This window comes from Elgaria multicarinata, chromosome 8, assembly GCF_023053635.1.
Source record: "Elgaria multicarinata webbii isolate HBS135686 ecotype San Diego chromosome 8, rElgMul1.1.pri, whole genome shotgun sequence".
NCBI lineage: Eukaryota > Metazoa > Chordata > Lepidosauria > Squamata > Anguidae > Elgaria > Elgaria multicarinata.
The window spans coordinates 10,429,724-10,444,595 of NC_086178.1; the positions used below are offsets into that span (position 1 = coordinate 10,429,724).

General features: G+C 45.2%; 1 protein-coding gene across 1 annotated transcript in view; it reads right to left on the reverse strand.

Moving 5' to 3' along the window:
• Positions 1–11,479: 11,479 nt before the first annotated feature.
• LOC134402411 (cytochrome P450 2J5-like) overlaps positions 11,480–14,872 on the reverse strand; it is a 60,908-nt gene continuing 57,515 nt past the window's right edge. The window contains exons 8-9 of the mRNA XM_063131841.1: positions 13,369–13,510; positions 11,480–11,670 (exon numbers count right to left, since the gene is read on the reverse strand). Coding sequence (XP_062987911.1) covers positions 11,480–11,670; positions 13,369–13,510 — 333 coding nt within the window. The remainder of the gene's footprint in view (positions 11,671–13,368; positions 13,511–14,872) is intronic.

Sequence of the window (14,872 nt, forward strand, 5' to 3'; positions counted from 1 at the left end):
TGTGCCTAAAGATTGTCCCTGGGGCTCAAAACAAACAACAAACAGTAAAGAATTAAATAATAATAATAATAATAATAATAATAATAATAATAATAATAATAATAATAATTTATTTCTTACCCACCTTTCTGATTGGATTGAGGCAGGGAAGAAATGCTCATTTGCTCATTTCAGGTATTATGAATGATGGAGTCCAATGTCATACTAGAAATCCCATTTTCCATTTTGAAGAAACTACTCCACTTTTTTTAAAGAAAAATTAACAATCACCTGTTCATTAACTTATCCCAGGTGCATAAATATTGGCAGCTGCTTCTTGATTAATTTTCGAAGGGACTGGAATTGAGATGGTGGTGGCAATAGATTGATTGATTGCTATATGTACATGGAGCCAGAGCAAAACAACTGTAGTGGTTTAAAACAGAGAACAGGAGAGAGAGAGAAAAAGAGAGAGAGAGAGAGAGAGAGAATAAATTATACTAAGCATAATTGGTTTCTGATCTCATCCTTAGAAACTAATAAGTAACAACAAAGTATTTTGACCAATAGGAAATCAACATGTGCGCTATGTGAATGTGAACTATAAACTGAGTCTTGTGACATTGATGTAGCACACCTTACTACATGGTGGAACTCTAATTAAGAACACTGCGTAAAATTACAAATGATTACAATAACCTCCTTTGATTCCCAGAGGACACAGAGCGCAATCACACGAATCAGAACATGCTTCTTGTATTTTGCATTGTGCCTGCCTGACGTATATTTCTATCCTGCCAAATCCTGACTGATTTGCAGGTCATAACACGTGTCCTTCTTAGCTCATTATGTTCAGAGGAAGTGTAGTAATCACAACTATAATTACTACTTTGCCCTGGCATGGAGCTTATCTTGCCCATTTCAGGGAAGCTATATTTATGTCATCAAGGGCCTTGCTAGACCTACCACCGAATCCTGAGGTGTGACGGGGCCGAGGGAAGCCCTGTCGCGTGCTCCATTTCCCCCCGCATTAAAGCGGTTGTATGCACAGGAGCACACCAACGGCCAGGTAAGGTTTTTTTTTTTAAAAAAAGCCCCCCCTCCCCCTGGCCTTCGATCCCCCCCTCTCCCCCCCATGTCCCCACCTGCTATTTGCTGCCGATGTCCCCAGCCGCTGTGTGCCGCCTCCGCCGATAAGAACAATGTCCCCAGCCGGAGTTTCCTGCTGTCTGTCCCCCAGCCTGTGATGCCTGCAGGCTGGAGGACATGATGACAGCAGGAAATGTTGGCTGGGGACATCGTCCTCATCGGTGGCGGCGGCACACAGCGGCTGGGGACATTGGGGGCAAATATCAGGTGGGGAGAGGGGGTGAGAGGGGGGATCAAAGGCCAGGGGAGGTGGGGGAATCAGGTGACGCGGGGGCAGGAGCGCTGTGGCCCATCCGCTGCCTTTCCCGGCTATTTGCACGTAAGTGCGGTAGCCAGGAAAAGCGGTGGAACGGTCCACACACCCACGGTTCTGGCCTCAGCCCAACCTAAGGCCGGACCGCGGGGAAAACCGGCCCAAAAGTGGATCCAGTTACCCTGGGTCAAGGGAGGGTTTAGCCTGGCCTGACCCCGGGATACCCTGTGCATCATCTGCATGCATAGCAGGAAGCCCGAGCCTCGCACTGGGCTAAACCCTCGTCTAGCAACGGCCAAAATTTCATCCATCTCAACATGCAAGCCATAGATCAAATTCTAAGTTTGATCTAACTTATTTGGTTGCGGCAGTCAGGAGTGTAGTAGTGAGTCAGCTATAGGCATTTTGGGATGGCATAATGAAGCCATGCTAATTCTCTGGGCCTCCCAGTGGTCTTCAATACTATCCAATAAGATATCCTTCTGGACTGCCTGTTTAGACTGAAGATTTGTGACTCCTAAATGACTGGGTTGGTGTGTTTGTTACTCAATTGTTTATAGTCCACCCTCAAAGTTACCCATCTCAGGAGTTCCCTTCTGATGAGTAGGTGGCAGAATGTGTTTCTGGGAGTATATTGTCCCTGCCTCTTAAGACTTCTTAGAATCATAGAATAGCAAAGTTGGAAGGGGCCTACAAGGCCATCGAGTCCAGCCCCCTGCTCAATGAAGGAATCCACCCTAAAGCATCCCTGACAGATGGTTGTCCAGCTGCCTCTTCAATGCCTCTAGTGTGGGAGAGCCCACAACCTCCCTAGGTAATTGATTCCATTGTTGTACTGCTCTAACAGTCAGGAAGTTTTTCCTGATGTCCAGCTGGAATCTGGCTTCCTTATTTCATGTCCTGCATTCTGGGAGGATCAAGAAGAGATCCTGGCCCTCCTCTGTGTGACAACCTTTTAAGTATTTGAAGAGTGCTATCATGTCTCCCCTCAATCTTCTCTTCTCCAGGCTAAACAGCCCAGTTCTTTCAGTCTCTCTTAATAGGGCTTTGTTTCTAGACCCTGATCATCCTGGTTGCCCTCCTCTGGACACACTCCAGCTTGTCTGTGTCCTTCTTGAATTATGGAGCCCAGAACTGGACGCAATACTCTAGATGAGGCCTAACTAGGGCCGAATAGAGAGGAACCAGTATCTCACATGATTTGGAACCTATACTTCTATTAATGCAGCCAAAAATAGCATTTACCATTCTTGCAGCCATATCTTGTATCATATTCCACAAGGAACAATCTTCTATCATGGTCCACAAGGTTCATTTTTGTCTGCCTAGTTGATAAATATCTACATGCTCACAGCAGGTTTTGGGTTATTGTAGATCTTCTGATTGACACACAGCTCTATTTCACCTTTTCACCTGATCCATCTGCAGTAGAAGATTGCATGAATTAGTAAGAAGCCAGATGTGGACAGGGCTGGGCTGAGATTTTTCAGCAAGCGGTGACTTACTGGCAAACTGGGATTTCACCAGTGAGAGGGGGGCAAGGAAGGAGCCAATGCTAGCAGCATCCCCCAGTACAGCATCCATGAGGGTTCTTAAAGCTGAGGCAGGCACAGCAGAGGCAGCAGCATGTGTAATAGCAGCAGCAACTGCAGAGGATACAGCCCCAGAGGCTGAAGGTAAAAGGAGGAGGAGGAACCAGCCACCCTCAGACCTGAGCCATTAGAAGCCAGGCAGTAAAGGGGGAAATGAAGCGATCTGCTCATTTACTATGGTTACAGTCTGATATACACTTACTTGTGTTTAAGCCACACTTATTTCAGTAATACTTATTTTGGGTTAAATGTGCATTCCCTACTTACTCTTTGCTGGTGCTCACTGTTGCTCCCCCTTTTCAATAAAAGTCACTTCCCTAATATGATATCCCAGGAACAATTGCTAAGTCTTCACAGTGATGGTCCATATTAGGGGTGTGCACAGACCCCCCGCTCCGCTTCACTTGCAGATCCGCCATTTTTCGGATCGGGCCGCTCCGCCCCGCCCCCGCTCCGCCCACTTCCGCTCCACTCCGCTCCGCTCGGAGCTCCGGATCCGGATCCGGAGCTCCGTTTTTGCCCCCCATAGGGTTGCATTGAAAGCTAAAAAAGTATACAACTTTTTTTCTGTTCAAGTTAGAAACCTCATGTTTGGCACCATGACACCTCATGGGGGTATACACACGCACGCCAAGTTTCAAAGCAATCCCATCATCCCCTGATTTTTGGGGAATTTTTGAAAATCGGGCACCCCATTCAGACCCCTTGGGATAGCTCCGTCAATTTGCATGTTAGAAACCTCAAACTCGGCACCATGAAAGCTTATCCATGTGTCCACATGGACGCCCAGAATCAAGGCAATCCCATCATCCCCTGATTTTTGGCGTGGCTTAACTCACCCCAAATTGTCCCATTCTACAACTAAGTCAATTTGCATGTTAGAAACTTCAAACTTGGCACCATGATAGCTTATCCAAGTGTCCACATGGATGCCAAGTTTCAAGGCAATCCCATCATCCCCTGATTTTTGGGGAATTTATGAAAATCGGTCACCCCATTCACACCCCTTGGGATAGCTCCGTCAATTTGCATGTTAGAAACCTCAAACTTGGCACCATGATAGCTTATCCATGTGTCCACATGGACGCCCAGACTCAAGGCAATCCCATAATCCCCTGATTTTTGGCGTGGCTTAAACTTTTTAACTCACCCCAAATCAAGTCCCATTCTACAACTACGTCAATTTGCACGTCAGAAACCTATCCTTTGGTCCCATGACAGCTTACCCATGTGTCCCCATGGACACCAAGTTTCAAGGCAATCCCATCATCCCCTGATGTTAGGGGAACTTTTGAAAATCGGGCACTCCAGTATGTCAGGGATTTAAAGTTGCAATTGCAGACAGCTCAATGGGGCCAGTTCCAAGGAAATCCCAACATGCCACGAGATAACCCTAAATCTTCTGGCACATTTGAAAAAGGGATTATTGAACTTGATAAAGTCTAAGTGAGCACAGGAAGGACTTCTCCCCTGAGTCAAAGCAAGACACATACACCATCCCTGCAAGGCGGGAAGGGGAGAAGGGAGGGAAAGCAGGCAGGCAGGCAGGCAGGCAGGCAGGCAGGCAGGCAACATGCATTGTAGTGCCGCAAGGATGACTTGAGCACTAACGCATAGCAAACCAACCCGTAAGCGGGCGCAAGGAGCAAGTGAGGCAAAGATGGCTGGTTGTTTCTTTCTAAGCCAGCAGTTACGCATTGAGGGGCACAGAGGAAGAGGACTGGGAGCAAGCGTGCCGGAGGGTGCTGGGCTCGAACCGCAAAGCCCATCTCCCAGGCACCAGGTGGGCAGAGAGGCAGGCAGAGTGACATGTCATAGATCTAGTATTGGGGAGGAGTCAGTCCCGGCAGATGCCCCACCACAGTAGCACCCTGGGTGGGCGTTGGAAAACGCCATCTTGTGGGTCCATACTTCCCCCACCTCATGTCCTGTAGGGTTGCCTGCCTAACCCTTGTGGGGATGGGAGATGGAGAGCTTAGAGTGGCAGTGCCAGCAGCAGCCTTCGGCTTTCCCCTGGAACCAGTCGCCTTGCCCGCCTCTTTCCCCAGCAAGACCGACTGGTGCTTCCTCTGAAGATGCATCTTCATGCTGCTGGTTCCATAATGCCCTGTAGATGAACCCCTGCTTAGGCTGAGTTTGCAGTGGCGACAGACAGCAAAGCAGGGATCCGCTCCCAACTCAAAGTGGTCCCACACGATGCTTGTCTTTCGTTTCCGTGGTGACACCACCAATTGCCCGCCTGAGCTCTCTGGTGTTGCCACAGAAACAGGGGTGGCAGCAGAAGAGGGGTGAGATGAGACTGGGGAGAGAGCCTCAGCCTGCTGCTGCTCCTCCTCAGCCCCCACATCCTGGAGGACCACCGCCTCCTCCTCCTCCCCCTCCACTGTGCTGAGGAACTCGTCTAGGTCCATCAGCTGGCTCATGGGCTCAAAGGATAATAAAGGAGATACTCCTCCTCCTCCTCTAATGGCACTGCTGCCACCTGCCTCTTGCTGCCACCTGCCTCTTGCCACCTGCCTGCTTACGGGTGCCAGCCTGAGCCTTGCTGCTTTCAGCACGCCTGCTCCCTCTTCTCATGATGACTAATAAAATATTAATACTACTACTAATATGTATAAGGTACTATATGTATAAGAAGAATATAATATGTTTAAATGTAGGGAAATGGGACAAGAAGTGGGACTTCACAAAAGCAGTGCACACACAGCACACTCGCAGTCCAAGTTACACAGAGAAGAAAAAGAGAATTATATTTTTTTGGTATTTATTTGTATATAGATAGAAGGAAACACAATCAGGATTTAAGAGAGGGGAGGGGGGACCAACCAACTACTAATATGTATAAGAAGAATAAAATATTAATACTACTAATAATAATATGTATGAGAATATACTAATATATATACTATAGTACTAAGAATATGTAAAAGAATATAACAATATGTTTAAGAATATTACTAATAAATGTAGGGAAATGGGACAAGAAGTGTGTGTATGCTTTCAAAAGAAAGCTTTCACAAAAGCAGAACAGTCAGGCTTTAATAGAGGGAAGGGGGGGCAACCAACCCAACCCACCAAACACACACTCCAAAATTTAAAAATAAAGTTTATATTAAATCAAAGTAAGGGAAAAACACAGGGCAAACTAAGCTATAAGTCAGAAAGAAGCAAACAAACACACACACACGCGCCAAACTAAATCTATCCTAATCTATCTCCAAAGTCCAAAGCAGGAGCACTAACTAACTAAGTGTTCCCTCCACGAACGCCAACCCACAAAGAGACACAAAACAGAAAGTTCTCAGGGTGGGTCTGCCTTAGTCCCCCCTCCAACGCTGGGATTGGAGGATGATGCTTTCTGAGGAGATCAATTCTCATCAGGATTGGGAGTTGAATGTGCCTGTCATCGCTTCCAAAAAAAAACAAAAAACCCCAAACCCCGATTTTAAAAAAAATATTGCACAAGAACCACAGGACGCAGAAAGTTGAGAGTAGTCTCAAAATGACCCCCATCCACGACTCTCTGTGCACAAGAATTTTCAGAACGATAGCTTAACCCCCCCCCCAGTTATCCCCGATTCTTTCCCTCAATGCAATCCTATGGGCGAAAAGCCGAAAACGCCGTTTGAGCCGCGCGGTTGACCCGATTTTCAAAAAAATATAGCACGCGACCCGGACAACGCAGAGAGGTGAGAGTGGTCTCAAAATGACCCCCATCCACGACTCTCTGAGCACAAGAATGTCCAGAACGATAGCTTCAAAAACAACCTAGTTATGCGCGATTATTTGCCGCAATGCAATCCTATGGCGAAATGTTTTCAAGATGGCGACCGGAGCGCTCCGCCTGAACTCGGAGCTCCGAAAAATGGCCGCTTCTCTTCGCCTTGCTTCTAGGGGTCCGCGGTCCGCTCCTACTCCGCCTCTGGGTAAGGCGGAGCAGGCCAATCCGCTACTGCCTCTACGCTCCTAATCGGAGCGGATCACACCCCTAGTCCATATCCCCGCTTTCGTTCCCTGTTCCATTTGTTGTCTAGCGTCATATGCAGTCTCAGCTTTCTCCTTTTCTCTGAATTTCCTCTGCTTTCCTTCCTCTGTTTAGTCTTCTGTCTCCTCACGTTCCTTCAGCTTCTGTGCTGCCTTTGTCAACCTTGACTTCAGGTTGGGCTTGACCCCAAATTGGAAAAAAATGTGTGTTTTCCTATGTGCTGCTTAGGCTCTGAAAATTCTTCTTTTCTTGAAAATTTTTCTTTACTATTAATAAAGGTGACTTTCTCTCTCTCCCTATCTCCCTCTCAACTTGCCTTTCCACCCCCATTTCTCTTTCCCCTTCTGATCAATACAGTTACCAGATTTATGGCCCTGCGAGGGGAACTTCTGCCCATGCTCTTCCTCTCCTTGATGTAAACACAGGTGCCAGGGTAAACTTACAAACCTTTTCTAGAAGGTAACCAATGTGAAATGAAATGGAGAAATGTATGCCAGGATGTCCACAGGTGCAATGCAAATGTAAACAGTTTGAATGTCCCAGTGTTTCCCCAAACCATAAAAACCGACCATGGATCTTTTCAAGAGAAGGAGGGGGAATGACACAGAGACAGCAACTCTATGTGAATCCCCGTGGCTACAATGGGAGGAAGGTGTAAAAAATGCAGGTGACCTAGGTGCCAGGAACAGCAGAAGGAGGGAGTTGGATGTACACCAGATGTCCCAATTCCTCACATGTAGCAAGAGATGGGTCTGAAGAGAAGCAAGACAGAAGTTCCCAAAACAACACATTTATGGCTCTGAGGGCAAACTTGTGAGTCACGGTAAGGCTGACAGAGGGGCTGTCAATCATGCAGTAAACAAGCAACTTGTGCTGGTATTAAACATGATTTCACACAGCGTGTATAAAAACCCTGGGCTCCCTTTGTTCAGGGAGGTTGTGGCATTTTGGATAATCTTGGGTGCACCCAAGGACTGAAGCTCCATCCAACCTTTCAGCTGTAACTTCTTCCTTGGCCAAAAAGAAGTTATCTGTTCGTGAGTATATGTATTTGGGTGAATTTTGTGGGTGGAATTCATCAGTCCAGGGCAAAGTAGGCCGTTTGTCATACTGCATGATTTTATACTGGGTTATATATCCCTTGAGAGGCAAGCGAAGTGCTCCCTTGGCATGAATCCCACCTGCCGCTTGGCAGGCGGGATCCAATAGCACCGTGTCCCAAGGCTCAGCTGCAGAGATTGCATAATCCAAGAGACACAACTGGGAACTTGCACAACTCTAAATGTTTCTGCCCTCAGAGGGTTTGCCTGTAACTCTGTGAGTGTTTGTAACTACGTTTTCTGCCCAGAGAGGGTGGAAGACTCCCTGTGAAATACTTGAGCTTGCTTTTCTTGTATTGTTTTATTCATTGCTATTCCTCCTACCCCAATTCTCCTCAATAAAACCTTTTGCTTGCTTCACAAACTGGTTGTGTTTCCTGACTGTCCCAGCCTGATTAACTGTTTCAAGTTCTTAGAGGGCCTCATCTATATGGAGAATTTACTGTGGTGCTATTGCACCTCATTATACAGGCATGACACATGACATTACCTCCCATTTGTATTAGTCTTGGGTTTGGGGGGTATAAAAACCATATTTACTCACATTCCTTTTGTGATGGATTTTCCTTTTACTGCGGCTTCCCTGCGTTTCAAGTTCAGCATATCCTGAATTTGCAGTACTACTCTGAGGAGAGGCAGGGTTGCCTTCAGTACTGTCAGGAAAAACGACAAGTGTTTAATCATGTTTGCTAATGTGTACCTGTGGAGATGTGTATCTGTGAATAACACACACACACACACACACACACACACACACTTCTGCTGGCTTCCCTCCTGCTCTTAAGTTGTTTCACAGTGTAGATCTACGCCTCTGTGTAGATTGGGCCATAGAGTGGAGAAGTACGAGGACAGAATGGACTCAGCAATTCAAAGCAGAGCATCAGATTAAGTGGTAAGAAATGAGGGAAATAATTACAGCACTAAAATTATTTGTATAATAATTCTACATAATAATTTCACATAACTATTTGTATATTTTTTACAATGAGCTACAGCGGGGGACAACACAGATTTTATAAAGATGGGGATGTGTTGTCAATCCAGCTATTGGTTCTTGATTGAGTTCCTTCACTCCTTCTGGCAGCTGGAACCTGAAGGCCCTCAGCAGGCTGGTCAAGAAGATTAAGAGCTTGACGCTCACCAGCTGCTCCCCAAACAAACCCAAGCCCCTGAATAGGAAATAAGGGAAAGGTAGTAAGTGAGTTAATAACCTGTTCTCCAGAGCATATATAAAGGAACAAGCGTTGGTATGCCCTGCCCCCCTCCCACAAACTGCTACAACTGCCATCTCCATACCTCACTTTTACCCTGTTGGATGGCACCCCTCAGGAGGAGTGGCTTTTGCTCAAGGATTCAGCAGCAGATGACTCTGACTGTAAACAGTTTCAAAGCAGGCAAAACTAGTGGAAGTCTTTAGACATGGAAACGATCAGGGCTGCTTTCTACTCCACTGCCCCAGGCTCTGCAAAGTCAATAGCTCATAGTGGATCATTAAACACAACCTTGGCTGCTATTGGCAACTGGCCAGCCTAGCAATAGTGGGCTATGTCACAGATTCACAAAGAAAGAGAGGGAGAAAAGCCTGGGGGTGTCTGATTGTTCTGGGCTTCCACTCCTAACTTCTTCAGGAAGACTTCTGCATTCACTTCTGCTGCTGGTTTGTTTTTAAAATCCTCAGCAGCTTTGTAGTGCTTCACAATTCATGAAGGTTTGAAATGGCACATTGCTTTGGAAGGGTGACAGAATGAGAGAGTTATAAAACTTTAGCATGCTGAAAGATTCAAGAACTGTAGGCCAGCATCTCCAATTAAAGGGCAGGGACCACAGGTAATGATCTGAGAAAGAGTCTGCTGGCAGTCAGAGGTGACAGCTCTAGGCCAATAGTTTGACTCAAGACAAGAGTGGTATCCATCCTAGAGTTCTCAAAGAACTCAAGCAATTCTGGACCTCCTCACAAAAATATGCAACATGTCCCTAAGCTCAGCCTCTGTACCAGAGGACTGGAAGATGGCCAATGTAACACCAATTTTCAAAAAGGGATCCAGAGGGGATAGGGGAAATTACAGGCCTGATAGCTTGACACCTCTTCCAGGTAAATGGGTTGAAAACATTATTAAAGAAATTAGTAAGCATATAGAAGGGCAGGTCCTGCTGAGGAAGAATCCACACAGCTTCCGCAAAGGCAAGTCCTATCTCATTAATCTACTAGAATTCTTTAAGAGTGTCAACAAACATGTAGACAGGAGTGAACTTCCAAAAGGCTTTTGATAAAGTCCCTCACCAAAGACTCCTGAAGAAACTTAGCAGTCATAGAATAAAAGGAGAGGTCTTCTTATAGATCAGTAACTGGTTAAAGAATGGAAAGCAGAGAGTAGGAATACTTGATCCTTGTGCAAAGGCAAAGATTGTAAAGAGAAGAGCAAATTTAGGTGTGCATGTAGGCTGCAGTAGAAATGGAGAAAATAAATGGTACCCAAGAATGTATTTGATGAAAAGGGTCCCCTCCCCCATCTTTGAAAGGCACAGAATAAGAAATGCCTAGTTTCATAATTATCAGTATTGCCTCAGGTAAGGGAAAGTCTAACCCACTCTATTCTACTGGGAGGTGCAGAAATAATAGATAAACAAGTAAGTTGAAAGAAGTATATTTTATTGGCTCACCAGTTGCATCCCTTGTGTAATGTTCATGATGGGCCCATTCTTTGAGCCAGGCCACAATTGCTGAATGACTTGAATGGACATGACAACTGGGTAAAGTTTTTATGAATTCAGTTTCTTTTGGATTCTCTGAAGCATGGATTAAGAGTTAAGTATAGTCTTGTCAAGACACGTTGGCTGGAATATTTGTGAGTACATCTCCTCAACCTCTCCCTCTCCTCACAATCTACACATCCTCCTCCCCTTGCTCTCTCGTTCTTTAGCTCTTCTTCTGCCTCCTGCAACTTAGGGTCGTTCAGTGGCTCTCTGCTCCATGAAAGCCCTTTCTGCTGGTCCCCAGGTAGCTGCAATCATAGTTGAAGCCAAATTCTGGGTCAGCCGGCAAGTGAGCGCTGACAATTCTGTTTGCCTTGACCAAGCCGCTACTATGGCCTGGAGAGATGGGGGATGCATTGATTAGCCCAGCCAGCTCACTCCAATCATACACAGAAAGAATTTAGCAAGTATCCATGAACAGCAAAGTCGAGGTTGGGGTTTCTTAACAGAAAAGTAAAGAGCGAGAAATTTGTGATAATTAGTAAATACAAATCAGTCTCAGCAGCCATTAAGGAAACATCTTTGAACATGCTGCATCGAACCCCAGTGCAAATGGCTCATATCACCTCAGATGAGAAGTCTGAATGCTGGAAGGGGGGGTCCACCAGAGGCACATATTATCACCTCTGGTGGGAATGCCCGCGGGCTCAACAATTCCAGCATAAGATTACAATGAGCAACAACGGGGAACAGCACAGATTTTAAAAGGATGGGGTTGGAATGTGAACCCTATTACAGGTTCTGGACTGAGTTTTTCCACTCCTTCTGGCAGCTGGAACCTGAAGGCCCTCAGCAGGCTGGTCAAGAAGATGAAGATCTCAATTCTTGCCAGCTGCTCCGCCAAACATACCCGAACCCCTGTGGAGAAAGTAAAGGAAGGACAACCAATGAGTAACACTCTTTTAATGATGATGAAGAAGTATGTATGTATGTATTTATTTATTTATTTATTACCTGGCCTCTCTCTCTCTAGATCGAGGTGGGGAACAATGTTAAATACAGAAATACCATGAAATGCAAAAGACTGCTTGAAAACATATAAAACTGGTACAATATTAAAATAACAATTGGACATCATCTGAGTAGGCCTGCCAGAAGAGATCAGACTTTATGGCTTTCCTAAACTCAGAAAGACAGTTAAGTTGATGAATCTCTTCTCCAGATCATTTATCCCAGCCTGGAATGAGATGTGCATCTGAGAAAGGAATGTGTTGTTAACCTCTTCCCCACCTCACACCTCAAAGTAACCCATGAGGAACTGCCGCTCCAACACCTCCCCCTCTATAACTCCCTTTTATTCTATTGGTTGGCATCCCCAAGACAGGAATGGCTTTGACCCAGGCTCCACCAGTAGCTGACCCTGCTTGAATACAGTTTCAAAGCAAGCAAAATTAGCAGAAATGCTTTAGGACAGAGAAATGCATAGAGCATCTTAAATTAAACAATGGGGAACAGATGGAATGGAACTGAGAAAGAGTGTAAGACTTTTCTACATGCGGCTGTATCCACTGTTAATTTGCTACAGCCACTTTGGGTGTCATTGTAGAATTAAAATCTGAGCACCCTCTGAGTAGTGTTTTCTTTTATGCTTTTATGTTACATAACCTCTAGCTGGCAGTCAGGCATTGCCCAATAGCAGAAATACTTAAGAAGAAATGGCACTTCCTTTCGCTTTCACAATTAAATGCCAAGACTAACCAAAATCCCTATATATAGCAGCTGGGCACATTTGTCTTTTATATAGTAGCATCAAACAAAATAATAAACATTCCCAATGTCCCTCTTTTAACTATTTAAACCCATCCCCTTTCCCAATTCATTGCTGCATTTTCCCTGCAATAAATTAAACATCACTTAAAGTTCTGGTTAGATACAGAAATTAAACTGGAAGGCAAATCATCATCTAGAGAACCTGAAACCAACTGTGAGTAGGGAATGACAAATGCAGAAAAAATGCCTCATGTAGAAAAGTTTTATGAGCTTCTGGCATTCAGAGGTGAAAGTACCAGGGAGGTTGTTTCTATTCTCTCATAGAAAAAGAAGAAACCTGATAGCTTTCAGCTATTCCACTAATACAGAACGCTGAACAATTCTACATGTTAAATGGGAATGTTTAGAATCTATTACTAAACAATCATTGCCCAAAGTCCAACACTAAAAATGCACTTCAGAAGTAAAGGACGTGCTCTTTGTAGAAAACCACAGCCTAAATGGAGCAGATATAGCTTTGTACTTTGAAAATGAAAAAACCTCAGGCTCTTTCAGTGCTGAAATTTTTGAGGAACAAGTTCAGACTGTGGTTTTGCGCTAAACTGAATTATATCTTATGAAAAGAACTGGGATTGTTTCAGCGTTGCCTGAAAGGAAGCCAGTTGGCATCTCTTGCATCTAACCCAGAAATCTGTGAATCACAATTACACAAAAACTTGTATTTTAACATTTATTGTTGTTCCCTGCCTCGATCAAAATGGAGAGGCGGGTAAGAATTATTATTATTATTATTATTATTATTATTATTATTATTATTATTATGCAGGTCTGGATTTCTGCATTTACCTGCACCAAATGGTAAAAATTCTTCTCTATCTACAAAATTTCCATCCTTGTCCAAAAAATGGTTTGGGTTGAACACTTCAGGAGTTTTCCACACCTTTGGATCGGAAAGAACAGAGCGCAGATCTGGAAAAATGAATGCCCCCTGCGAGAAAGGAATGTTAGACAAAGAATGAAGGCAGAACAGTACCTTTCAGGATTGTCCCCCACTTTCCCAGTACTAATCACTTGAGGACTCACGTCAGACTGGGTATCGGAAGTGCTCATGTTGTTGGAGGAATCCAGTTGGATAGAAGAGCTCAACGATCGGATGAGGCGATCACTGTCCATCTAGTGGCGCTTGTTCATTCACCACCAGGTGGGCTTTCCTGCAGGGCTCTGAGTGGTTTGAGGAGGGTTGGCCTCAACGGTAACCCTTATCCCGCCAGCTGCTGCTGCTGGGCTCCTAGTGGTTGGCCCTCGGGATTACCGATTGCCACAAGGGTGCCTGTGAAAGCTCACCAACTTACACCTCGCACCCAATGCCCACTCCTATCTTCCTACCCAACAAATGTGACGAAACAGAAGCCAAATCAACCTATTTATACACCCTGCCGGTCTTACAGTGTGAAGTAGATGGGGAAAAAAACTCATAACCAAGTTAGATTATGAGCAAAAAATTCCTACTTGGCCTCTGAGAAGCTGACCAGTGAACCCACACTGTTTACAGGGAAGGGAGGGAGGGAGCCGCACAGCAAAGAGGCACCTGGGAGGGGCCACCTGGCTTATATAGCCCTCAAGTCCCCTCCCAGTGCTTGCGCCACCTGACAATGGAGGAAGCCAATGGCTGGCCTCCACGGCTTGTCATACCACCCTCACCCGCAATTAGTCTCCCCACGCCCAGGCTTTGCCAGGCATGGCAGCAACACATTTGCACAACTGCACACATTTCAGCTGCATTTTGTGCCAATTATGCACAGTTTGGACATAGTTTGCACAAATCCTGCCAACTAGCACAATTTGTGACCCCCATTTGTAGGGGGGCTACCTTTGTGCCTAGTCCTGAAACTTCAATTAGTCCAAAATGTGGCAGCCACACTGGTCACTGGTACACCTAGAGGTGGCCACATTACACCAGTTTTAAATTCTCTTTACTGGCTGCCGATTAGTTTCTGGGCGAAGTATAAAGTGTTGGTTATTACCTTTAAAGCCTTACATGGTTTGGGTCCAGGCTACCTGCGGGGTCGCCTTCTCCTGTACAATCCGCCTAGCACACTCAGGTCCTCTGGGAAGAATCTACTTCAGCTAGCAAAAACTTGATTAACAACTGTTTTGTTTTACTGATTTTAAATTATATATTGTTTTAACTTGGTTTATGGTTTAATTTGTTTTAGCTGTGTATATTTATTGTTTTTATACTGTATGCCTTTATCTGTACGCCGCCCTGGGTTCTTATTGATATAGGGTGGGATATAACTATTTAAATAAATAAACTGTTACCCTGAGGACCTTCTCATCTGCTGCTCCC